We start from the raw sequence: 24,316 nt of genomic DNA, 5'->3' as shown, positions 1-24,316 counted from the left end.
CGTATGATTGGACAAGAGGCTTTCTATGAGTGCTGATATAGAGTATAGCAGCACCGTGACTTTTAACTGTATCCCTTTGCTTCAGGTTTTCTTATACTATTAATTAACATTACAGCAAACTGTTAATGTGAGTAATCAAACTGTTACCTCAGAATCCCACAGGTCACCGAAGCAACTGTCAATGGCCTCTTATTTCATTGGTTGTGTAATACACGTAAACATACAGATAATTGTACGTAAACCAAAGTTACTGGCTTTCAGTTAGCATGAAGAAACAACAAAGTAGAAAGACTACAGGGAAATGTTTGTGTTGCTCGTCACAGCCACAATGGTGTACTCTGAAGCAAGATTAATGGCCTAGCGGTGTTTGTTGAGCATAAAGAGTATTCAGTGTAACCTTGCTAGATCGGCATTGTAACTTACGCTTGTCGGGAGACGGTTATGTTCAGAGTTTCAGAGTAAATGTGCCCCTAAGGTCTCTTTTCACTAATAATATTACTCTCTATGCTTTGTAAGTAATAGAGATTATCTGCTGAGAGAATACCTTATACATGAAAACTTAATTTAATTCACAATTTAACACGATAATTTTTTGCAGCATTTTCTATTGTGGTTTATTACTCTTTACAAATGCTGCTTGTGAAAATGTTGTAGTAATATCACACTCAGGATGTTGCCGTTATACTAAATATCAGCATGGCTGTGATTAGCTTTCGTACAGCCATACCGATATTCAGTACAACAGCACTCACTCTCGTGTCATAATGCTTACATATTGCGTGGAAAGTGGAAAAAAAGCTAACTTTCCTCTCACACGAGTTGACTGCATGCCTCATTTATTTTCAGCACACTTTGGAGCACTGAGATGTCATCCAAGGATATCCTACCCACCACCTTTCACTCCTCACAGGTCAGAGGTCACAACAACTTCCAGGAAACATAAAGGGGAGTTAATTCACACCACTTGACCCTTGCCCTGCAGGGCCCCCTGTGCCCCATTATATGCTCTAACTTAATGCTAAACTGCGTGTGCCTCTCTCTCTCTCTCTGTCTGTGTGTGTGTGTGTGTGTGTGTGTGGGATACAACTTTTAAAATTAATCTCCAGTGATACAAACTCTGGTTTACTTTATGCAGACACAAACCACATGCTCCAACTAGCACCCAAATACCTGAAAGTAACATGATCACTGCAGTCAGTTTTCTGGCATATATTCAATCAAAGCAACTACTTTGCATCAATGCTAACACAAGCAAATGATACCAACATCAATCACTACCTGATCATATTCAGTTTCCTGGTTTAAGGGGGTTAAAGGTGGCCTGTTAGCAACTAGCAGGCTAAAGCTAAGGCTAACACTGGCATTAGTTAAACACTTCAACTAACATATAAAACGCTAACATGCCTTTATATAACATTAAATAAATTCCAGCTTTGTGTGGCTGTAAGTTTAATGTAATTTAAGGCTTAAAGACGCCATATTTAGCGTCACTCGTGGGCACCAAAATGCTGCTATAGTGTAGCCTCCCTAGAGCTGAAACTTCAAAACCGAAATGTTATTTATACACATCAATTATACATCAATTAATCTCACATGAAAGTCTAGCAGAGCCGATGTCTCGCCGGTAGACGCCTCGAAAGAGAAAGAGCCCGCCAGCAGCGGGGCAGCAGGGCAGTGAGACCGGCAGAGAGCTCTCCGTGCCCCGCCGTGTGCCAGCCTCGATGCCCGGTAGGATTTGGGAGTCCTCGGATGGCCCGGGCCGGTGTGTGCGTGCGTTCCGCGGAGGGAGGGAGGGAGAGCGCGAGCGGGGCGGGCAGCAACGGAAAGGGGACAAAAAAAGACAGCTCTTCTTCTTTATTTTGTATGCCAACTCCCCCCTCAACACGCACAAACGTTTATCGTCCGAGGAACCGCGGGGGACACGAAATCTAACTGCCACAAAAATAGTCCGGGGGATGAAATATTCAGCAGTTCTACCCGTCTCCCCTCTTTTCGTGCCAGCGCCGTGTGATGTCCGTTTACACCGAGTTCCCTCCTCCTCCAACGGCCGAATGGCAGCTACCGATACGGGACAGACACGCGTTGTTCCCCCTCCAAAATGTCGCTTATGATATATCACAGCGAATAAATTAATTATTAAAAATCTCCACTAAAGAGAACCGAGGGAGCCACGCAGTCTGCTTTGACTTGTCTGAACTCTCGTGTGAATCTTTAACGTTTATTCAGCGGAGTGGAGCTGAGGGCGATACTGGCCCTCCATCTTTACCCGACATCAACAGGTCATCCCGGGACACAAATGCGCTGCAACTGTGGGCGAGACAGACGGATGAATCCGGCATGGCGAGGCGAGAGGAGAGAGAAGAGGAGGGGAAAGAAAGTAGGGGGCTGGCTGTAAAATCTTAACCCGTTTACAGACAGGACAGTAGAATATTAGGCGAAACAACGGCTGCATGCGGCTCTTAAATGTGGCAGTTGGAAGTTTTTTTAAAAAAAAGTTCTGGAATGCGGGAGAAAGAAAAAGAAGAAGAAGCGAAGGACTCGTTAATTCACTCACCGGGGGGAAAAGGGGGGACAGCCCGTGGCGAGGAGTGAGTGAAGCCGGTGAAGTGGTTAAAGTTTGGTCTGTCCCCATGAGCCCATCCCCCATAGTCGCTAGCACAACTTTACCACCCCATCCCCTTAAAAAAAAACAATAAAACAACAATAGCTTAACCGCCGCAGACCATACACCACCCCCATGTCCGAATATAGGAAGGTACCCCCCGCCACACACATATAGACACACACAGGGATAGTTCGGATACTAGGGCAACCGGCCGACCCGTCTCAACGTCCGAGCCCGGACCGTTGTCCTTGTTGACCCACCGTGCTCAACTTACCCCCTCGGCTGTATTCCGCTGGAAAGTGTTTCAATGGAGGACCAGCGCAGAATAAGCGGTGTAGTGTCTCCCTATCCCTCCGCCTCGCTACAGGCAGCCATTCATTGTGACTGACTGTATGTATGTATGCTGTGTGTGTGTGTGTGTGTGTGTGAACCAGCAGTCAGAGCACGCACACAATGCATGCATACACGTACATACTTGCACGTGCACGCACTCACACAAGCAAGACGAGACGAGGAGAGGAGATGAGCGCGGAGCTATCGAGGAGGGGGGGACGCAAAGGAGCCAGAGCGGGGATTTTTTTTTTGTAACTCTCCCAGGGGTTGCAGACAGATCGCAGAGCTACCGATCGGCTAGACAGACAGGTACAGAGACAGACAGGTATAGAGACAGACAGGTAGGGTGGCAGTCTGCATTGTCTCATTACTTTTTCCGAGTACTGTAATTGACACAGGAGGACCTTGTGTGCTGTTATTGCAAATATCAATGTATGGTAAATATGCTGTCTGGATTTGACGGATTTCCATTAATAGAAATTACTATGTTATTACAAACACATTTTTAATTAAAAGTAACGATGATGCACATACCTGATTCAAGTAAAAAAACAAATAAAAAAGCTTTAAAATACAAATAAATACAATTAATAAAAAAAACTACATTTAAATTATAGGTAAATTATAACCTATATGTGATGACTTATACCTAGGTAATAATTAATTATACCTAATTAGATCCTTACTTGTGTCCCTAAAGCCCTTAAATAGCGTCCCTGTAGGTAAATAATGGGTCTACATTTAATTTGTTTTCCTGAATGACCAAAAAATGACCTGGCACAGGCACAGTCATTTATATGAGTAATGGCAGAAAAGTTTACTTTAGTGCAATAAGTTGAAATATTGTGATTTTTTGAAAGTGAAAACAAAATAAAATTAAAAATAAATGCTTTTTGGGTTGTTTTTGTTATTTTTTTGTTTATTGCATTTAATTGTAAAGCCTAATAGTCCGTGTTGTTTTAATATGTTTCAATCAACCCAAAACGCAAGAAATTATATTTACGACTGTGATATTATGTAACGAGAAATGTAACAAAACAGGTATTAAGAGTAGAAGTAATCAGATTACATTTGAAGGAGTAACGGGATTACTGTTTGATTGATCCCACGCGCCTCTGCAGGCAGGTAGACAGCCAGCGCGTCCCCAGCCGACCCGACTGTCTGAGCCCCACCCACCAGTCCACCCACTCGACCCACTCACTCTCTACTCACCGGAGTGTCTTCTCCCTTGAGTGTTGGAACCGAGTCTCTCCTGAGCGACACCCTCACGGATCGACCGCCGGTTCGATCCCGCTGTCTAAAGCGCGTGATAGTGCGTCTAGACTCCGGGCAGGTGAGCCCTCCGGGGCCTCGAGGCGCTGCGCACAGTGAATACTAAACAGGATGAGACTGCATTCAGGCACGGCACTGCGCTCCCCGCTCTCTCTCCCTGTCATGCCAAATACTATTAACTCTATAATTCTCCTGTGTCAGATGTATAGCGCCACGCTCTCTGGGCATTTATTGTCACAGCGCCCCCATCCAGATGTTCAGGCGTGTGTGCACACAGTTACAGGCTGCAGGCAGTTTCTTTCTCTCCATCCACAGTCATCCATGTCCCAGTTTATAGGAACTGTGTGCGAACTATACTGAGTAAAACAGTGTGATGGTGCAGGATATGACAGAAGTTGTAAATTTTGAATGTATATTGCGTTGCAATGTAGGTCATACATTTATGACAGATGTATTATTTGTGAGGCAGTGGTAGAGGTAGTATTCTGATCATGTAAAAGTAGCAATACCACCTTGTAAAGTCACAAGCAGCACTACAGCCAGGCTTTTAAACACAGAGATCATGCGTTCCTGAAACATCACCCTTAAATAATGTTGACTATAAATTGTCTCACTTTTGAATTATTTTGATTTTTTTTCATTTATTTTTAATTTCAGGTATTCAATTATTCCTTTATATGAAGTCAAACTGCAGTTTCAGCCTCTGTATTTTTATTCTGCCCTCCATTTGTTGCATTTAAAGACACTCAGCCTAAACATCGTCAGATGAATTTATAGATTAATTCCTGATTATGATAGTTCTCGATGTGCAGAAGTAACCTCCAAACGTTGTTTATTAGGCTACAAGGAATGGTTATTTTAAGTTGCATAGAAGGGTTATATTCAAGAAAAACGCCCCTTAGCACAACACATTATTAAATGCACTTATTACGTTACAATCACAATAACCTGCCCATTTTACCCTGGGACAAAATGAGCTGCTAGACTCCCTATTAACTTCAAACCCATGCACTCCATGTTCTATATGTACAATTTTCGCATGCTTTGAAAGGGTCCCATTTCATTGTATGGCAAACCAATTAAATTATAAATATTGCGCAACAAATGTGCAAAACAAATCAAAACAACAACAATAAATCAACCAGGACCTCAAAACTGAGACTCCTTGACTCCCTTTCAGAAAGAGTTACAGGGGCAGGTAATCACGCATGGCCCCTATGTCAGTTCATATTGTGGTAACTGTATATTCAGTTAGGCCGCACACTATGGCTATGAATGCAAAGACTGTTGTACAATTGAATGTTTTAAGATTTCCTTATCTTGTGTTTACATTTTCCAGGGTGGGACCAAAGACAATTCCCCTGCCTCAGCTGGACAATAAAATGTATCCTATTTTAATCTATTGCTCCCAATTTAATGTCCATTTGGTAAACCAGTAAACACAAAGTAAACCTGTAGCTCTCCAGGCCCCTGCAGTTCTGGAGTCACATGCAGTTTGGTAATTCAGCTTGTTCAATGCAGTTAAGCTGTTTGATGACAAACTAAAGACAGAATAACAAGACAAATAATGAGAAATCTTTGAATCTTATTTAGCATGTAAATAAGGACAGTTTCTCCCTTTTTTGTTCACTTAGGTTAGTCTATTAAAACACTAAGTCCAAGCTCAAAACCCAAACTGTAGAAACAGACCGTGTTTTTAATTTTATTGTCCTTCAGCAGCTTCAAACTCACACATTCCGTAACGATTTAAATTTACTTTATACTCACATAAGCTGCTCAGCCCTGACCTGCACTGACCCTGTTTTCTCTGAGGCATTTTATCTCCTCACAATATGGTCTGGGATATTTTGCTTAATCCATACGCTATGTTTAGCCTTTTCATCAGAATGCATCACCAACTTCGGGCACGGTGAGATTAAATTAGATTATTCATGAAAGCACACTGATGTGTTTTCCAGTCTCCTCACATGTTCACTGCGGGGAAAAGTAGGCCAGCAGCGTGTGCAGCGGCTGACTGATCGACCCTCTCCCTCTTGTCCTTACATTACACCGTTTCCCTGACAGTACACGACTCTGCCGGAGGGGCGGAGGGGAGCAGACACTCTGCGCTTCGCTTCTTTGCGTTTGGCCGCATAGGCTTCCGTAGAGACGCTCCAAACATGGCGGCTTCCATGCGCTAACGTGAGAATAAACTGGAAACAGAACCCACACTGACTGTAGAAGTGAGGAGGCTGTATCACACTGCTACCACTATCGCCGGTACAATAAAACCTCCGACATATAAGGAAATCTGAATCCGCCTACAGGTGTTGTCACAGGTAAATGTGTTTAAAGTGCGGAGCTTAGCTAGCAAAGCTGCTTATAACTTTGCTGTTGCCTTAGAAATACCAATAAGCATATTTTTTATGTTTCGTTTACTAGCTGCTTTCATGTCTGTTTATCCAAAGTAATATTTCCCTCTACTGTAATGTCAGCTGTGTTCACACATAAACTAGCTGTTGTTATATTGAAAGAAAAGAAGCTAAATGTGCTCAAGGTAAAGCTACTGGTAAGTCAAAGACATTCAACAAATACATTCTTTTGTATGAAATTTTTTATTGTCCAGTTGGTAGCTAAAATAAGCAATTTGAAGACGTTATTTGAGATCTGATTGTTTGATTGTGTTATCACGATGGAGCCCTATCATAGTATTATTTGCATTAAAATGTAAGCTTAGATTAGCTGTTGTGCTGGTAGACACGAAGCTAAAAGCATTGAAAGTAGAGGTAAAGTTTAAATGACATTAAAGGCAACAGAGGGGAAATTAAGTAACACAAATGTAAGTTTGAATTTACTGCTTCTCTCTGAGTTATCATTATGGATTGAATATCTAGTAACGTAAAGATGACCCCTATTATTTTTTTCGGGTATTTATTTAAAAAAAAAAAAAAAGTTAGTTGCTTGATTCAAAAATATAATGAAGGAACAATATATATTATTAACAATCATTGGGCTATTTGAAGTCCAAGAAGACCCTTCTTTTTAGCTGACAAGGCCACTCAGAATACAAAGCGTTAAGTAAGCTAATGCAGCATTAACCCCATTTGCGCCCATAAGCCTTATCTACTGTAGCTAATTTATTCCACATTATGTAGGCTTACCTCTGTCGTCCAGAGGTGGGTCCATATGCTGTATCAGAAACGGATATTATGGGTTATGATGCAGGCTTACATCAGACACATTCAAAAATGCCATCTTATTTAAACTAGAGGATTAGAGAGGATTTCAGTGATGCATTGTTTATCAACAAACAATTACAGATGTATTGATTTTCAACAATAATATTTCAAGCTTAACACGTCTTGGTTAAAATTCTATGATGAGCAAATAATCACAAACAAAAACATTCTGTATTTAAAGTTATAATCTTGAAGATTTTCAATTAAATTAATGTTAAGTCACTATCTATCGCCAAATGAGGTGATTGAGCCTATGGCCCGCTGTATATGCAGTATTAAGTCTGTGGCGACATTCGCAGAAGTGTGCTCCCACAATTACTGTTTATCGCCATTAGGTGCCACCAAAGAGAACGAAACTGAAATCTTGGAGATTATATCTTTAATCTGCCACTACTGAAGAAATGTAAGTTTCTTTCTCTGAAGCATTCAGACTTAATCATTTTCTTTTTTGCAGACGGTGTCCCTTTATGCTGGTGCGAACAGCTCGGCTGTTCCCCCTCATCATCTCACATCATCTGCATCCTTGCTGCACTAATTCCGCCGTACAGACGTTTCAGTGCAGCTTAAGCAGCGCTCCTGCTGCCAGCAGGGGACTGAGATCCATGGAGCCCATAAAAGCTGCTCAGGATGCAGAGAAACCTCTTCTTGCGCCTTCTGAGTCTTCAAAAATTGGAACAAGCCTGGCACCAACTGACGCAGCAGCTGACAAGGAGAAGAAGCTCCCTGAAGGGCTGTTACCTGGGGAGACAGTGGTCAAGGAGGGCAAGGCGGCCATCTTGTTTCCCAGCGCTAATGAGGTGTTTTATAACCCAGTCCAGGAGTTTAACAGAGATTTGACGTAAGCATGAACACCGGCTGATTTGTTGCCTCTTTGCTCTCGTTAAATAGGACAATGTTGGGTTCATGTGTATTTTACTCCACTTGAGAAATGTGACATGACTGAGCATTACAGGGATATTAAGTTCAATAGACATATGATGGCTCCCTCTTCACCAAAAACCTATTAGTCTTCATTGCGCACTGTAAATCGTTATCAAAATATGTTTGGTGGTTTTAGAGATATTCTTCTGAAATCAAAAGTAAAGGACTGAATACCTAACTGACTCTGCAGGAAGACAATTTTACTGTCAGCAGGAGGAGACGTTTTCACTCAGTGTCAAAAGACCTATCTAAGATTCTGTATTTTTCTTTGCTGGCTCGGTTCTTCCTGATTTGAATTGCATGATCAGAGCAGTGTATCTCACAGTCACTCCATCACTTAGGCGCAGTGTGCAAGTCATGTCTGTAGATTAAAGAAGAGACAAGTCTACATCGCACAAAATAACCTGCACGATCATATTTATAAATGTGGAACTAGATTGGTCAGAATGCGATAAGATAAATAGCTCTGTTATGATATATGGGTTACAGTACCTGCTTATATACATGCAATCATTTTCCCTTCCCAGATGTGCTGTGATCACAGAGTTTGCCAGAGATGTGCTGGCTCAGCGTGGGGTGAAGGTGGTGGTGCCTGGAGAGAAGGAGAGGGTGGTGGTCTCTCTGTCGGAGGAGACAAATGAGTCCGACGTACAGGCGGAGAAAAAAAACGGGGCAGAGGAGCCAGCTGTGACGGCCATAGTGGGGGAGAAATGTGAGGTAACTGACTTTACACTGTAATCGCAAAAGTAGCTGATTGTGTTGCCACAATTATGTTGGTGAATTTATAACCATGACCGAAGCTATTTAGAAATATATAAGCAGCTTATACAGTTAAAAAGATATTTTGTTTTATGTTTTATTTTTCTTCAAAGCTGATGTAAGTAAAGTTTCTCTCTTGTGTAATAACTATCACAAAAACATCAGAAATTCAGTTTTACAATGAGTAAGGCATGGAATAATGTATAACTGTTACGACAACAAATTACTGGCACAATTGTTCTCTATATAGCTGACTAAGCAGACGGTAAGAAGTCAGACAGGAAGAAAAGATACTCCTGATTTAGTCGCTAATGGGGCTCTTGTTAAACATTAAACTAAAAATTAAAGATAGGTAAGTGAGGCGGAAGAAAAAGAAGATGTTAAATGTTGAGAAATGAAATGTTCTGAGTCTGCTGGTTTGATTTTGTTGCTGCTGCAGAGTAAAGTACGAACACTGCCGGGGTTAGTGGATGGGGTCCCACTGGGGTTTCCCATTCTAAAAATACTCTCACTGATACCAGCGTGAAGCAGTTTGTACGAGGGCCTCCATCAAATGACTTATGTAAATGTTGCACCAGGTAATTTCACACTCTGGTGGCCTGAAGTGGTAGAGAGAGAAGTAGATCAGGTTTTGAAACTTTGGAGGAATTTAAATGTGTTAAAATAATCTCATTAGATGACAGCTGAGGGCTGAGTTTACTGACAGCGGAGGAAAAGATGTTCAGCCTGTGTTCGGCATAAATGAATGATCAGATTTGTAATTTAAGACAATTCTAGTTAAAGAAACCTGCCGTTGATTAGAAGTAAGAATGAATTATTTACTGGAATATCAATCTCAGAACCCCTTGGCTATAGTCTGACTACGTTAAAGCCTCTGGGAGCAACGGTGAACATGTCGGGCATTCCGGTTTAGCCAGCGTTTAGCAATAAGGACTTCCAGACCTTCTCCGTGTGCTGCATTGTTTACAGTCCAGTCAGCAGCTTGAGAGGTGACCATGTGTTCAGATCAAACCTCCAGATATGTCTGCAAAATAAACGCTGTCATCTCTTGGTTCGTTCCATCCCCCCGGAGGAGCGCCCGTTCATCTGTCTGTGCTGAGTCTCAGTCTCACTGTAAACAGTAAGTTACACAGAGGCGGCACTCTGGCTTACTTCAGCGGGATGAAGCCCAAACAGAAACAGATTTTCTTGTGACTGACTTTAATTAACGGCTCTTCAGTTTGCTGAAATAACAACATCATGATGCAGATTAGGAACAAGTCAACATGAAGCAGGTCTGTCCTCAAGAGGAGAAGAAAACTACTTTAAAATGTTGTTGAACAGAGGTCAGATGGACTGTTTCCGATGCATTCTAGGAAGTCCGAATATCTTTCGTGACACAGCGTGAAGCAGATTTGTCTCAAGTTGAATTTTAGCTCTAGAACAGATTGTTAGCTGTTAGCATGCAGATGTCTGTTTATAGAGATTGATAAGAAGCTAAATCGTTGTCAGGTGATGGGAGCCGGGATGTCGTTACAGCCGATTACATTCCGCCTGCTTTTGCTCTCCACACGGACTGTTTCTCCTACATACACCACAGCCTGCTGATACGTGATTGGTCAATACTACTCAGACTACAGGCGTAATACAAACAGAAACCAGAACACTTCCCGAACTAAAATCTGTTTGGTGTGAGATTACTGGAATATATACAGAAGAAGCAATATAATTTGTTCTCACATAAAAAGGTGAGTAAGCAGTGTTCAGTCACAGCACATGCATTCAGTTGTCAAATATTGCTTTATCCTATTTTTTCAATCCTCCATACTTATAAATAATCTAGTTTAAAGTGACTTTGTTGCTCACTTTAAAAGAAAGCTACCAAGACAGAGCGAGTTATGTGAGAGACACACATCATTGTCCATGCGAGTCTGTAGAGATATAAATAAGAAGACTGTTTGTTTGAAGAGAAATGAAGTAATGATTGTGTAATTACATCATGGATCAAAAGATGAACGTGAAAGGAGAACTCTGCAGTTCTACGCAGCGTTTTAGCTACTTTCATTCCTTGTTTTTGTTTTATTGTGCACAGCTTGACCATTTTTTTTGACTGTGTCCGCTCTTATCAGCATTGTTCCCATGTAGCTGTAACACATCCATTACAGGATCCAGTAGCTGTAACTGTAGATCATCAGAGAAAATACTCCTCATGACCCCAGCCATCCGAACACAGCTGGGGAAATCTGTAACACGCAAACAAGCGTGGAATGAGCTGCGGGGCGCACTTACTCTCTTGAAATCCTGACCCTCTGTTGACCTGCTCAAAGATATTTTAAAATCAGTTTTTACAGGACAGTAGGATCGCTCTTTTGAAGTCTTTGAAGCTCTGATACCTGTGTGTTTTATTCCCTTTCGTTTTGTTTTAGTTGTGCTGTTATATGATCCTGTCTTCACCTTTTTAAATGGTTTTTCTTTTGCTGAGATATTTTTTCTTGATGGGACATTTCTGGTTAGATCAAGGATAAGAGTACATTAAGGATTTACCTGTTGTTGATACCGCTCTTGAAACCACAGGGGCATCAGTCCACAGCCTGGATAGAGTGCTTGGTCTTGATGGGTTGATTGATTGATTATAGCGTTAGCAAAAATTAAGAAAGGCAGAGGATTTTTTTTATAAAAAGGCTCCAAAGATCCTCTGTGCATTGCTACTTCACTTCCAAACAAAGTTAGTGACTTGCAGGTGAACATTGTGGAGCATTAGGTGGGTAAACAGGCCAGATTTTCTCACATGATTTGGAGAAGACCAATTCCCAGAGCCCTCAACTATTATCCAAAGACAATCTAACATTTGAGCATTGCTTAAGATTTTTTGGGCTTCTGTTTTGTTTTTTAGATAAGTGATGATCAATCTTCTGCCAAGACTTCCATTTCCTTGTGGTCACTGTGTGCTGTCACACTAGCAACTTGAGACACAAGAATGGAATTGGAGTTGAGAGACCACATCTATGACCAGCTTTTTATCCACACTTTAATGAAGAAATCTGGTCAATAGAAAGCCAATCTCTATTTACAGATTCTACATAGAAATGTAGAATCTGTAGGCAGGGATTTGGATTTCCGGGAAGGCAAGTGTTCTGTTTGAACTTCGCTTGTAGTCCGAGTAATATTGACTAATCACGTATCAGCAGGCTGCAGTATATGCAAGAAAAACAGTCCGTGTGGAGAGCAAAAGCAGGCGGAACGTAATCCGCCGTAACGACATCCCGGCTCCCATCAGCATCATCTGACGACGATTTAGCTTCTTATTAATCTCTATAAACAGACATCTGCATGCGAACAGCTAACAATCTGTTCTAAATGAATTCACAAAAGCCATTCAGCATTCAGATTTCCCGATTTCCTTGAATGCATCAGATCCCGACCTCAGTTCAGCAAACGAGCTTACAAAAATTTACAAATCTGCATCATGATGTTGAAATTTCGGCAAATCTAAGACCCGTTAATAACAAGTCAATCACAAGAACACGGTTTCTCTTCCTGTAACACTGCAGCACGTGGAAAAGGAAGTCTTGACGGGAAGTCGTTTATCGCTTCCCGGCCGGCACTTTCTCCAAAGTCCCCAGAAGCTATATCGTCTCAGACTGTAGCCGACTGGATCCAAGATTGATGGAAAGCAGACGATAGCTGGAGCACGAACTGACACAAATCAGTGCCCACCCGAACCTGATTTTTGAACACTACTATAAATCTTGTCTGGCACCTACAGATTTGGTATTCCTATGCAGATATCTGTTCATAGACATTAGTGGCGACCAAAGCAGAGTTTGAATATTGGACTTGCCTTCATCAGCAGGACACAGACCCAAAAGCAAATACATGCTAACAAAGCGCCATGTCCGCTGGATGTATGAAGCAGTAAAGTTTGCCATGTTGCTAATTGAATAAGGAGTGAATGTGTCAGTGTTGTGTTTACATCTTGTTCTCAAAGTCAGCTAATGCACCTTAAACGTCCACTTCCTGCTTCAGCGTGGTCTTCGAGTCCTGGAGGGTCTGGCGGCGTCCGGTTTGCGCTCGGTGCGTTTCGCTCTGGAAGTCCCCGGCCTGCAGAACGTCACCGCCAACGACTTCTCCACCAAGGCTGCAGCGCTGATCGCCAGGAACGCCCAGCACAACGAAGTCAACCACCTGCTGCAGGCCAGCTGCAAGGACGCCAGGTACCATTGAAGCATGTTCAGGGAGGTTTGCTGCTGGTGTGCCTCTGCCCCGTTATTCTATCTGCCTCACTGATCTGCTCTTCTCCTCTTTCTTCTCTCATCTTCATTCCTCTCCAGTGTTCACCTTTCACCTCTTGTTCTATTTACCTCTTTGCTTGTGTTCTCATCTCGTCCATCCCTGAACTCTTTTGGCCCTTTTCTTTCAGCTACTCTCCTCTTTTCTCCTTGCTTTTCTTGTCTTCACGCTTCTCTTCCTCTATCCTCTTTCTTCTTTTCTTTTCAACTGGCCCTGACTCCTCTCTTTTCTCCACCCCTCTCTGCTCCATTTTTGTAATTGTTTTCGCACCTCTTTCATGTCTTTCTTTGTTCATAGATGAAGATAATTTTTTAATCTTTATTTTTCTGTAGTATGCTTATGTACGAGATGCGAGGGAAGAAGGAGCGCTATGACGTCATCGATCTGGATCCCTACGGTAGCCCCTCCGCCTTCTTGGATGCAGCAGTGCAGGCCGTCAGTGAGGGAGGTGGGTAGTTCAATCTGTCAATCATCAAATCATCAGGTTATCAATTTAAATAGACTTGAACTGCAAACTAAATGTGTCTTTGTCAATTTTATGTGTTACCTAAAACATTTTGCAGCATCAGCCTTGAGATTTTTTCTCCCTGAACTATGCTTCTCCATGTTTTTTCCTTTCACTTCTCTATTATACATTTCAAATGCATTTTTCACTCAAATCCACTTTTTATGTTTTGATTTAATTTGTTTATTGCCTCTTTGACCTCTAACATAACATGAATAAATCCACTTGAATAGGTGGGGGGATGGGATGACTCTTTGTTCCACTGGGACTGCTTTACAGTATAGAAAGCCTATTGACAATTTTTGGACAATGTAAGCTTTAATCAGATGGGCTGTTACAACTTCTGGTGGGCAATTTTTCAATCTACATTTTTAATCCCATGTTGCTGCTCGTCATCAATCTAGCATTTGCTAGAGTTGCCAGATTGCCAGTCTGGGGGTGTTTGAATAACTTGGTAGTTAATAGGGAATAGTAATTTTTAGATACCCAACCAGAAATAATCTTGTTCATCCTTTTACTTCTTTGTGAAGTTGATGAATTAAATTTTTTTTACTTGCATTACCTCTGCTTTTCGGATTACTGGCGCTTTTTGCGCTGGCAGAGGCCACGACCTCAATTTCAGAGCGTTTCTCACCGGCGCTTACTGTTGCTAGGTTACGAAAGTTGTCTGCCGGCACTTCCGCTTCCCTTTGAAGTGACCGTTAAGTCTGTTTTAAATTGGTCTGTATGTTTAATATTAGCTGCTATTCAAGAAAACATAAAATCGACCGTGTCCTGGCGTTAGCAGCAGCTCTACACCTGTAAATCGCACCCTCGAAAAAACGAAAGCATTATAAGCTTCCGCCAGTGTTGTTGACACGTTGATATCAGACGTCCCGCCCCTTCTTGATTTTGATTGGTCGGGAGAAGTGACATTGACGAGCGCTGCGGTGTTCAGCTAAGAGCGCTATAAGCGTAGTGACAATAAGCAGCTGACGAGGCAGTTTTTGTGCTTAGGACTCTGAGGGCTGAAAACGCTAAACTGGGCTGGTTTTGTTTCGAAAACAGGCGCAAAAACACCGTTAGTAGACACAGACAATCAGGTCAATAAATATGGCCACAATTATGTGACATTTTCAAAATATATTACTTTGCTGATTGCTCATCAATCACTTAAAGATTATATTTTTAAAATGTGATTAACTGATTTTGCTTAGTGATGGAAATTCACTTAGTTACATTCTAGTTTGCTTATTTTCTCAATGTATTTTTTAAAATCAGTTAACACAGCTAGACCAGAAGTAGGTCAGTTATTACTTTTTTGTTTTATATCATGCGAGTCTTCAGATTACCTTCTACTTTAAATGATGCACTATTTTAACTACCGTGATTTAAAAATCTCCACCCACGTTGTGCAACAGGAACGGTAAATTAGAGGACATTTTTAATGCTATGTTAATCATGTTTTAAATCTATACTAATATTTCTCCTGCGCTTTCTCATCTGTGCTCTCTTTCTCTCCGCCGCAGGTCTGTTGTGTTTAACGTGCACAGACATGGCCGTGATGGCAGGAAACAGCGGAGAGACCTGCTACAGCAAATACGGCTCAGTCTCCATCAAAGCCAAATACTGTCATGAGATGGTGAGTGCACAGAACACACACACACACACACGCGCACAAAGTACACATAGAGCACATGCACGGACATGTCAGCACGTTTGTATTCTTCATGCTTGATCCTCGGTGAATGAGTGCATGTATAGTACGTGTGTGGGTGTGACAGAAACACAGGAAATGTCAGCGATTCTGGCCTGAGGCTTGAAGTCGGTGAACTGTGTTTGTATGTGTGCATTTTATATTTTTACTCTCACCAGGGAGAGTTTTTTTACAAGCTTAAAAGATGAGGAATAAAATCTTCTCCTGCTTCTTCAACGGTGTAATCCTTCACTTTAGCCCTGGTTGATTTGGCAACACCTGTGTTACTGGAAGTAACAGCAAGTATGTTTTATCACAGAGTTCTGGGTGCGGCAGACTCTTTGTTAGAAATATATGTCTAACATGTCCTTTTAATAAATAAGACTCAATGATTGTCCTTTCTAGTCAAAATGCTTAAAGGGCCAGTTCGCTGATTTTTAACCTCAGCTCTATCATGCTATTACAGTGAGCTAATGCCATTATGGTAGGAAAAAAATGCAGTTTCGCTCTGTGCCTTTGGAGGACGCTATCCGCTTCTCCAATGGGCCCTGGAAAACCTCCGCTAAACAACGTAAAACGCGTCATCTGGCGAAGGCCAGGAAGCTCGCTAAACTACACTTCCTCAATCTAGGACGCCCGCCTCAGAGAAAACAGTCGTGTTACACTCCAGCGTCTCTTTTCCTCTTGCTCTCCTTACACTCCGGTACAACGCAGGTGGACACCATGATGCTCTGTTTTTGTTTTGTTTGTAGATATATTTAGTAGAACATTGATTTACCAACTGTTCTGGTCGAAAGAACAAACAATATACCTTTCGCGCAGACCTATAACTTCCCTATGTAACCACGCCCTCGCTGGGCCGTTCCTTTCAGAGGGAGGGGCGCAATGCACGCTGGGTATTGCAGGAATGTAGAATGGGCGAAACCACGAGCTGTTTGTACAACTTTCTCCACAGCTATGGCGCCAATTTCAAATATAATTGCTTCTATGGATTACTGAGAACACCAGCTTTGACTGAGAGTGGGCGAACTGCTCCTTTAAGACGACATGTCAGCATTCACCCTTTCTAACACATTCATACTCTGATGGCCTTTGGGAGCAACTTGGGATTCAGTATCTTGCCCAAGGATACTTTGACATGTAGATAGGAGACGCTGGGAATCGAACCTTCCAACTGGTTGACCCACTGTACCTCTGATCCTTAGCCGCCCATGTACAGCTTTGGTAAAGACTAAGAGACAACTGCCAAAACATGATTTTCTCTTGTTCGACGATTTATAGTTTTGTGTTTGTGTAAAAAGAATATTCTCTTTAGGTCTTTATTTGCAGAAAATGACGACTGGTTAAGATAAAAGAAGACGTTTTTCAGAGCTGGAATAAAGCAAAGAAAACAAGTTCATGTTTAAACAACAGAATACTAATGTTTTATTTCACAGATCAGTGTTTGGTGGAATAACCTGGTTTTTAATGAGAGCGTTCATGCGTCCCTGCACGCTCTCCACCTGTCTGTCACAGTGCTGTTGGGCCACGTTAGGCCGCTCTTTGTCTGATGGCTTGTGACCATCCAGCTTCCTCTTGATCACATTCAGGAGGTTTGCAATGGGGTTCAGGTCTGGACTGGGCAGACCATGACATGTAGAGAGAGATGCTGATTTAAGGAACATTTGAAGTGGTCTCTTAATTTTTTACGGAGCTGTGCATCATGCCTTTGATGAATAATTCAGGTTTTCTGGCCTATGGACGTTAAATTTGTTCAATTCTCCCAAACTTTAGATCAAGAACAGAACAGAACTAATCTACCAAACAAAAAACATCTTGCAGACTGTAAAGATCTAAACTGTTTAGTACAGAGACTTTAATCTAGGCATCCATGTGTTTTTGTGTGTGTATATAAATATATATATATTTTTTTATGGCTGGGGGAGCAAACTGTATATGTTTAAAAAAAAATCCATCTCACTGCTTTTTACAGGCTTTTGCTGACAGGAATAATCAGCATGCTTTTGTCTGAATAATTCATTAATTACACGCGAGTTGAGCTTTAGAAAAGGAGGAACTTCAAAGATGAGAGCTGTGCCGGCAGAGTATTGAGCAGAATTTAATCATGTTTCTTGAAAGCAAAGCTTTCGATTTACAAGTCGATCTACGTTCCAACGCTCACCTGTGGTCATGATCTCTGGGTAGTGACCGAAAGAATGAGGTCGCATATACAAGCAGCCGAAAGTAGGGTGTCTGGGCTCAGCCTTACAGATAAGTAAGGGTAAGGAGCTCAGACATCCGGGGGGAGCTCGGAGTAGAGCCGCCACTCCCTTGCATCGACAGTTGAGGTGGGTCGGGCATCTGGTTAGGATGCCTCCTGGACGCCTTCCTTTGGAGGTTTTCCAGCCAAGTCCAACTGTGAGGAGACCCCGGGGTAGACCCAGAGCTCGCTGGAGGGATTATATATCCCGTCTGGCCTGGGAATGCCTCGGGATCCCACAGGAGGAGCTGGAAAATGTTGCAGAGGAGCGGGATGTCTGGGCTAACTTGCTTAGCCTGCTGCCACCGCGACCCGACCCCGCATAAGAGGAAGAAAATGAAAGGGTGGATAATAATGTTTCCCACATGTGTTAATGTTTTAGTTTACATTAAATTTAGCCAAGCAAATGGAAGAAAATCTGACTTTCTTAAGACATCATAAAAAAAGATAATTTTTTTTACCCTGCAGGCGCTCCGTATCATCCTGCACAGTCTGGACCAGCGGGCGGCGGTTTACCAGCGATACATCCAGCCCCTGCTGTCCGTCAGCGTCGACTTCTATATCAGGGTCTTTGTGCGAGTCTTCACAGGACAGGCCAAAGTGAAAAACTCAGCCAGGTACGCACACACACACCTTACACACATAACACACACATACACACACACACACACAATACTATACTGTCTTCAAAGGCTGATATACAATGAAAGTTGAATGAAGTGAAACTGGGTCACTGCAGCAACAAATGCTAAAAACAAATGCAGCAGGCAGTCGAGAGATAACGGAAACAGACCAGTAGGAAATGTATGAAAAGTTAATTGATAATTTAGGTGGATTTTGTGCAGAAAGCAGATATGGCTGCACTTTTGTTAACGTGTCTGTATCCATGTAAAAAGCTCTGCAGATGTGTGCTAATGTACTGTTACACATGTTTTCATACACACATGGAAGAAGTGGATCCTGACAAAAACTGCTCACGCTTAAACACACAAGTAACATATTTAAATCTAACAGTATGTTTTATATTTTTTAACGTGCTTTTTGTCTTGTGTTGCAGTAAACAGGCTCTGGTCTACAACTGTGTCGGCTGTGGCTCTTTTCACTTGCAGAGGATGGGGAGGAGAACAGTGAATGGAAAACAGTAAGACAGTCTCTTCTTTTCAAACTGGATCTCTCTGCTACTTTAATTCAAAATATAAATGTAAAATGAAACGGTGTCAAAAAGCTAAGCTAACACACCTGTAGTAGACTCTGCTTAAACTGAGACCTTTTCGGCAGATGGTTTGAGACTTCAGCCGTGTCTCAATTCAGGGGCTGCATCCTTTGAAGGACGTGGTCTACGGGGGATGAGTCATTCGTAGCCTGTCTAGGCGCTAAGGTTAAACTAAAATGAGACGGTCTGATCTACGGAGGATTTCCTGTTTGCGTCGCTAGCTAATAAAAGCAACGTCACCTAACTTAACATATTATTTAAAGATATTTGATTCAAGCCCCCTTTTTAACATTTGTATCGCAGCTATTCGACTGAGCGTATTAAGTGTATTCCTCTGCTGTTTAAGAGTCCACCATCTTGTTGGAATTGCAGCGCAATTAATATACGCTTGACCGCAAAGGATGCACACGATGGATCCTTCATGGCCCGGGAAAAGGAGGACGCATTTGTCGGTCGCATCTGAAGGAGCCTTCGAAATGGAACAGCCTTCGACGCGCTGCTGTGACGCGTTCAAATACGCCCTTCGAAGGATGCAGCTCCTGTGTTTGCTGCAAACGTTAACATAAACTAAGGCTGCAATTACAATTATTGATTAATCACTTGATGTCTTTGAAATGTCCAGAAAATGAAAAAAATGACCAGATTTCAATATGACATCTTCATATTGCTTCTTTTGTCCATCCAACAGTCAAAAACCAAAAGAAAGCAGCACATTTATAAATTTATAAAGCTGGAAGTAGCAAATGTTTGCTTGACAACTGATCGATTATCAAAAAAGTTGTTTGACCGAGCTTTGCAGCTCTTACATGAACATGCTAAAGCAAGATGGTCAGCGTGAGATTGTTAGCATTGTCATTATGGGCATATTAGCATGCTGATTTTAGCATTTAGCTCAAAGCTGTGCCCAAGTATGATGTCACAGAATCACTGATGTGACTGCAGACTCTTTGTCTTGTTAATAAAGTTGTGACAGTTGAGGTTGCGTCTCTTATGTCTGTGTGTAGTAAATATGAGCCTGCTCTGATTTCAGTATGAAGTATTCTCCTGCCGTTGGACCCCCAGTGGGACCGGAGTGTGAGCACTGTGGACAGAGACATCAGGTGAGACGCGTTTACACACACACACACACACACGCACAAAGTAACCTGTAACTTGTTCGTATCTTTTTTTTTTTACGTCGTTTTACAAACACAACTTGCTAATTTTAGCTTTTATTGATTTGCATGGTTTTATTTTGCTCTTTGCAGCTTCTCAGCCTTTACACCTAATTTCATATTTTTACCAAAGATTGTTACTATGCAAACACATACACTACACCGGCTGAAGCCTGTGTCTGTCCTCCCTGTAGATGGGTGGTCCCATGTGGGCGGAGCCTATCCACGACTTGGCGTTCGTCCAGAAGGTTTTGTCTGCCGTGTCGGGAAACCCGTCCCGATTTGGGACGTCCAAACGTATTGAGGGCATGCTCAGCATGGTGACCGAGGTATTCATTCCCCTCTTTATACACACTCTCTCATTACAGGAGCCGTTTTCATCTCTTTGTATTGTCATCTGGGTGCGGTTAGTTTCATCAGGTCGCCTCACATTGTGTGAAAAATACACAGAAGCTTATTTCCTAGCAGACTAACGCTTTATCACCTTTGATGTGTTGTTTGTTTCAGGAGTTGGAAGATGTTCCTCTTTATTACACTGTGGACAGTCTGAGCAGCACGGTACACTGCAACACTCCACCGCTGCTGCAGTTCAGGTAAACACACACACACACACACACACACAGAAATGAACAGAGTGCATTTTGGGATATTTGAACATTTGAGTAATAAAGGGAAACACAAACACTAATAGTTAGATAAATGTTTTTGGACTGTGTGCTAACAGCGACACAAGTATGAGAGATGAAAATCAGTTTAAACTCTAAGTTATCGACTTGAATGAATGATAGGAGGATCTGCGCTTAGCTAACCTAAAGTTCAAGTGACTGTCTGCTGCATGAAAGGTCTAGTTGTTGGCAGCAAAACCACAGATAATTACCACCAAACTGTGCAGGCCCTCAAAGGTCTATGACGTGTTTTAGCCTCATTTAGCCCATTGTTTGGATTTAGGCCTGGTTATGTGACCTCTGAATCACCAGCTATGTTTCACATTCTTGTAAGTGATACAAATAATAGAAGTCTTTTAATAGTCCTGTTTTATAATGTCAACATTTACCAGGTGTCACTTTTTGTAAAAGAACATATCATGTTGTCAGAGCAACCTTGTCTTGTCTTTGATCTGCTCTACACCCTTCAGCATGCACTTCAACTCTTACCCTACATTAGTTGCACGCTGAATCAACTCTACCTCCCTCTTCCTCTCTCCCTCTCTCTCTGCAGGTCTGCTCTCCTTCATGCTGGTCACAGGGTTTCCCTCTCTCACGCCTGCAAGAGTGCCATCAAGACGGACGCTCCTCCTGCAGCCATCTGGGACATCATGCGATGCTGGGTAAACATTACTGATGGAACAGAAATCCTAGAGCTGCTTTCAGCTTCTGTGTTTTGTTTGCCACAATCAGAAGATGAGGATAATAAAGATATGCTTCTGTTTTTACTTACATGTGTGTATTTATATTTGATTGGTCGTCTGCTACAGGAGAAAGCCAATCCTGTGAAGAGAGAGAAGCTGTCAGAGACGAGCCCCGCCTTCAAGATCCTCTCCACTGAGCCCAGGTGAGACTATGGACTGTGTATAAGAAGTAGACTCAACCCCAGGGTTTAACAAGTGAACTCACATATTTTAAGTGACCTTAAAGGTGCCTTTGAAGACAACCACCCCCTGAGTCTGGGGCCAAGTCTGGAAGGGCCTCCACTGGCTCCCCGACACTGAGGAGGGAGACTGGTGGATATTTAGAAATGGATATAATTTGTTTTTCAGAGTTTCAGAGCAGATGGAGGGGACCTTAAAGGGCCAGTTTGCCCATTTTCAACCTCAGTCCTGTCATGCTATTATGGGGACGCTATCCGCTTCTGCAATGGGCCCTGGAAAACCTCCGCCAGACTACGTACAGCGCGTCTTCTGGCGGCTAAACTACACTTTCTTTTAAGATGATCCACCGGTATATTCTCGTCGTATTTAGGATTCTGTACCGCTCTGAGCCGTTGCCTGCAGCGAAACGGTAGTAATTCACTCCAGCGTCTCTCTCTGGGCCGTTCCTTTCAGAGGGAGGGGTGCAATGCATGCTGGGTGTTGTAGGAATATAGAATGGGCGAAACCACGAGCTGTTTGTACAACTTTCTCCACAGCTATGGCGCCAATTTCAAATATTATTGCTTCTATCGATTCCAGAGAACACCAGCTTTGACTGAAAGCGGCTTTTTCCAGGGGTGAACTGCTCCTTTAAAGTGATCTTACCGAACATCTTTGTCTCTGTGTGCAGCCTGGAAGCCTGTTTCACTGTGAGGGAGGACGCCAACCCTCAGTCCCGTAAACGCCACCTGACGCGGTTCCAGGAGAATCCGCAGGCCTTCTGGGGTCCCAAAGCTCGAGCCAAATCTGGGTAAGTAACACACCTCCATGCTCGCACAAACTCACACACACTGAGAGGCTAACATTTCGAGTTAAGACATCATTTTTTAGTGTGCTGTGATTTGGAAATTTGTGTGAAACTTTGATCCAAAATGTTTTTTGCAGGAGAGGGATGATTTCTTCTAAAAAATGATGCACCAAAGCTTCACAGATAAGCTCAGATTAGAGAGGAAAGGTTGTATTTTACAATGCAACACAAAAAAAAGGGTTATTGGGACCTGCACACACTCTGAACTGATGCCTGAAAGAGAATAAAACTCTCACATGTTGCTTTAGTTTTCTCCCTTTCTCTTGTATTTATGCCTTCCTGACCTCCCATCCCCTTTCAACCTCCCTCCTCCTCCTCCTCTCCTCCATCCATCTCTCACCTTTCGCTCTCTCCTCTTTCTCTCCTCCAGCGGCGGCCTCTCTTCCGACCTGCAGGACAAGAGGAAGAAGTGCCAGAACAAGAGAAAGAACCAGATCACAGACTCCTCGCAGCTCAAAGACTTCCCCTGCAAGAGGTTCAGACAGGTCAGTTCACCTGCGGAGCTGTGCTGCAGTCGCGTCAAATCAGGTTTACTTTAGACTGAGGAAATAAACTGAGCCTCTTAAAAACAGGACGTGTAAGACTTCTTTTTAGGGTCCTTTCCTGTCAATCAAACAGACAGATCTCATGTCTCCTTCCTGTGGTTCTCTCTTACAGACGTGTCCGTAGTCTTTGGTGATTAACGGCAGCCTCTGACGCTTTGTCTGGGAAAAAAACTAATCTTTATTTCAGTTCCGAGAAACGGTTTTGTTTCTCCTGGAAAAGACTCACCTGACTCATTTGTTTTCTCAGAACTGCAGCAGAGACTAATGAATGTTTTGTCTGTGGCTTTACACCTGAAGTGAATGGAGATTAAACTGTCCTGACTATGTTAGCACAGAAACTAATGACACCAAATTATATTAATGATGAATGAATTATTCAGCAGTCGTCTTGCTTTAAGGACCCAAACACGAGTTTGTACGATTGTAAGCCTTTCAAAAGAAAGAGAAACAGTTAAATCTTCTGTTGGCTGTTTGAGACGCTCATGTAACATCAGGCTCCGTCACCATCCCTCAGTATTCTTACTCATCGTAGTGTTTCTTTCTGTCTTTCCTCAGGGAACATGCACGCATGGAGACAAATGCTGCTACTCTCACGACCTGGAGCAGACGCACGAAGAGAAAATGGAATAATTACTTCCTCTCCTAATTCAGTTGTTTTGTTTTTTTTAAAGTAAGTTTATTTCTGGAGTTTGAATGGTGCCGTGCATTGTGGGTAAAGTGAGAATAACGTACAGCAGAAACCTAAGAGCTGTTAATTTGCAGAAAAAGTCAATTTTTTAGTTTTAGGTTGTTTTTTTAATTCTGTGTCTGGCTGTTGTTGCAGTCCAATAAAGTCCTCATGCTGACTTTATATGTTTTGTTCTTCTTTTAGATTACTTGGTCTCATCAAAGCATTTACATTCCTGAGATTAATTAATTTGTAGCTTTTTTTAAAGCTTAAATCTCGATGATCTCAGATTCGTGCTCTTTGGCGATAAATGGTAATTGTGGGAGCACACTTCCCAGATATCCAGCTGCATGTGTGACGTCCACGGTTGGCTCCGGTTGTAACTCTTGATTTTCCTCTCTGACGGTCGCTTTCCTTTTCAGACTGTTTGCTTCATCTGAGCGTCGAGTTTGTTTCTTTTTCTTTGTATTTTCACTTATTTTTGAAGTTGTATCTGTAGTCATCCA

The 24,316-nt window shown here is 42.4% G+C and overlaps 1 protein-coding gene across 1 annotated transcript; it reads left to right on the top strand.

Annotated features, from left to right (window-relative positions):
- The first annotated feature begins 6,377 nt into the window (after window positions 1–6,377).
- On the top strand, window positions 6,378–23,975 carry trmt1 (tRNA methyltransferase 1). Its single transcript, XM_069666177.1, has 16 exons — window positions 6,378–6,528; window positions 7,883–8,266; window positions 8,877–9,066; window positions 13,114–13,301; window positions 13,710–13,825; window positions 15,391–15,503; window positions 18,265–18,413; window positions 18,854–18,937; window positions 20,040–20,109; window positions 20,358–20,492; window positions 20,671–20,756; window positions 21,382–21,490; window positions 21,638–21,714; window positions 22,422–22,541; window positions 22,969–23,083; window positions 23,699–23,975. The coding sequence occupies exons 2-16, from the start codon at window positions 7,896–7,898 to the stop codon at window positions 23,771–23,773; spliced, it is 1,998 nt and encodes a 665-aa protein (XP_069522278.1). The 5' UTR covers window positions 6,378–6,528; window positions 7,883–7,895; the 3' UTR covers window positions 23,774–23,975.
- Window positions 23,976–24,316: the final 341 nt, after the last annotated feature.

This window comes from Semicossyphus pulcher, unplaced genomic scaffold, assembly GCF_022749685.1.
Source record: "Semicossyphus pulcher isolate SPU_LCO1_2020_fin unplaced genomic scaffold, fSemPul1.0.p SCAF_17, whole genome shotgun sequence".
Taxonomy (NCBI): Eukaryota; Metazoa; Chordata; class Actinopteri; order Labriformes; family Labridae; genus Semicossyphus; species Semicossyphus pulcher.
The sequence above is the reverse complement of the archived record's forward strand: the minus strand, read 5'-3'. Positions and strand labels throughout refer to the sequence as shown.